This window comes from Pinus tabuliformis, chromosome 6, assembly GCF_031772625.1.
Source record: "Pinus tabuliformis cultivar Carrire ecotype Pingquan chromosome 6, CPIR1, whole genome shotgun sequence".
Lineage (NCBI taxonomy): Eukaryota > Viridiplantae > Streptophyta > Pinopsida > Pinales > Pinaceae > Pinus > Pinus tabuliformis.
This window is the reverse complement of record NC_142292.1, coordinates 1,681,946,676-1,681,949,399: the sequence shown is the minus strand read 5'-3', so window position 1 is coordinate 1,681,949,399 and position 2,724 is coordinate 1,681,946,676. Positions and strand designations below refer to the sequence as shown.

The 2,724-nt window shown below is 39.0% G+C and overlaps 1 protein-coding gene across 1 annotated transcript; it reads right to left on the bottom strand.

Annotated features, from left to right (window-relative positions):
• Nucleotides 1-1,783: 1,783 nt before the first annotated feature.
• LOC149265418 (uncharacterized) lies at nucleotides 1,784-2,176 on the bottom strand. The gene has a single exon (XM_089403763.1). It carries the CDS (start codon nucleotides 2,174-2,176, stop codon nucleotides 1,784-1,786), a length of 393 nt encoding a protein of 130 aa, XP_089259889.1.
• Between the last annotated feature and the right edge of the window lie 548 nt (nucleotides 2,177-2,724).

The window sequence follows — 2,724 nt, the reverse complement described above, 5'->3', positions numbered from 1 at the left end:
CGATGGGTGTACCTTTAGCATTATTTTCTAGCCTAGACAGAAAATCAGCAACCACGTTGTCCTTCCTTGGTTTATCTACTATGGTAATGCCAAACTCTTGAAGTAATAAAATCCATCTCGTAATATGACCGAGAGTAATGGGTTTATTCATCAGATACCTGATTGCTGCGTGATTAGTATGTACAAAGGTGGAGTACCTGGTAATATAATGCTGAAACTTGTTGATGGCATAGATGACAACAAGGAATTCTTTTTTGGTCACTGTGTAGTTCAACTCAGTTGGAGCCAAGTTCTTACTAACATAGTAGACTGCATATGGTACGTTATCTACTTGTTGTCCCAAAACTGCCCCAACTGCTATCTGAGAAGCCTCAGCATGGATATGGAATGGTAATGTCTAGTCTGGCCCTCAAAGGATCGGAGCACTATAGACAAGTTCCTTGACCTTTACAAAGGTTGCATCACAGTCATCTGTCCACACAAAATATGCATCTTTTGTCAGTAATTGAAAAAGTGTATGGTCTATTTTAGAAAAACTTTCTATAAAGCACCTGTAATAACCAACATAACCATTAAATCTACGTACCCGTGTGGCTGTTTTAGGTATCAGGAAGTGCAATATTACCTTTATCTTAGCTAGATCGATTCGAATTCCAATAGCTAAGAGTAAATGTCCCAAAACTATTCCTTCCTTCATCATCATGTGGCATTTTCCCGTACTCAAATAGACATGCGCCCACTTACGTCTTTCAAGTACTTTTTTCAGATTTTCCAACCCCTCCTCGAATGAATCCGCGTATGGAGTTAAATCATCCATATAAATCTAAACACTGTCATCTACTGGATCAGAGAAAATTCCCAAAATTTCCCTTTGGAATGTTGCAGCTGCATTATAGAGACCAAATGGAAGGACCCAGTATGTGAAAGTTCCCCAAGGACATGTGAAAGTGGTTTTATCCTGATCTTCAGGGGCTATCTGGATCTGGTTGTACCCGCAAAACCCATCTAGGAAGGAGAAGAAATTCTTCCTAGCCAGAGTATCCAAGACTTGGTCAATGAAAGATAATGGAAAATGGTCTTTCTAGATTGCCTTATTCAATTATTTGTAATCCATGAATATCCGCCACTAACCATTTTTCTTAGGAATCATCACCAATGGGGAAACCCATTGACTGTCTGAAATGGGGTAGATAAATCCCACGTCCAGTAGCTTTCGAAGTTCTTCCTTGACAATGCTTTTTAGAGCAGCGTTCATCCTTCCTTGAGGCTGTCTCATGGGACAATAGTCCTCTTTGATGTATATATGATGGGAGCATAAATTTGCCGGAATCCCTTTCATGTTTTTATAATCCTAGGTGAACGATTCTTTTTGTTTTCAAAGAATATGCAATAGTTGTTTCGTTTGGGATTCTGACAAATCTGGATTAATATTTAGGGTATTCCTTGGCTCTATTTCCACTGAAATGTTGTCATGAGATGTAGTTGTAGGTATCTCATCGAATCCATTGGTTGTTTCGATATTTTCTTGCATTTCACAGCTCAAAATGGACTCTAGGATTCGCTGGGTTGAATCTGAAATAGAATAGGGATCACTAATAAAAGTAGTATTTGTATTATCTTTTGTTTATGTTTTCAACTGAAGAGCCTGTACAATAGTAAGGACTGGTCTTAATTCCTCATTTTCAGATTCAGATTCTTCCTTTGGTAAAGGTTTCTTATGGACCGATGGTTTCACTGATGGACTAGGTTATGGAGGAGGATATAACACTAAATTCTTAGTACTCTATCCATTTGAGATAACCATATGTCCAGAACGATACACAATATAAGCGTTTACAGTTTCCAGCCATGGTCTTCCCAGAATTAGGGGATGGCCACTAGCTAGGGATTGCATTTGTAGTACTAGGAAGTCCACACAGTAGTGCCATGAATCAACTGAGATTGTAATATCTTCTAACTTCCCTACCAGTTTAACCGTAGATCGATCTGCCAGCTCTAACATAGTAGGTGTAGGTTTCAAGTTCCAAAGACCCAATGCCTGCATGGTCTCAGTGGTAATGACATTTATGGCGGCACCCAAATCTACCAGCACATTTAGAATTTCTACTCCATTAATTTTCACGGTTAAAATTGGGTTCCTAGGATCCCCATATTCCATAGGCATGACCTTCGCCATCATAAAATTAGATAGCTTTCTCATAACATGAATGGTGAGTGGGTCCTTTGATTTATTTTTAGGCTTCTTAATGCAATATTCCTTGAGAGTTTTTGCATATATAGGTACATCCCTCATAACTTGCAGTAGGGGGATCTTAACAAACAAATTTTGTAGCTACCCTAACAAATCAAACTCATCTTGAGGGATCTATTTACTCAAAGCCAGTCGTTCTAGATAAGACGGTTTAGAATGGTACGTTTAAGTAATTAGCGGTTGAGGAGGTGTTCGATTTTTGCTGACGTGGTTTGATTCCTCTTCAACCATTTCTAGTTCCTTTACCTCATTGATAACTTGTTCAATGATAACAAGTGAGGGTTGAGCATCTACTACCTGCCAAGATCTTAAATTCATCTCATACAATTCTGTGGTGGATATGTTGTATGAAGGTAGGTTGAGGGTGTCAGCTTGTTGAGCCCCTTTATTGTTAGTGTGTGGATTAGGTTGGATGGGAAGTTGAGGGTAAACAAGCTGATTACTAGTGGAAATATTAGAGGGCAACTGGAGTT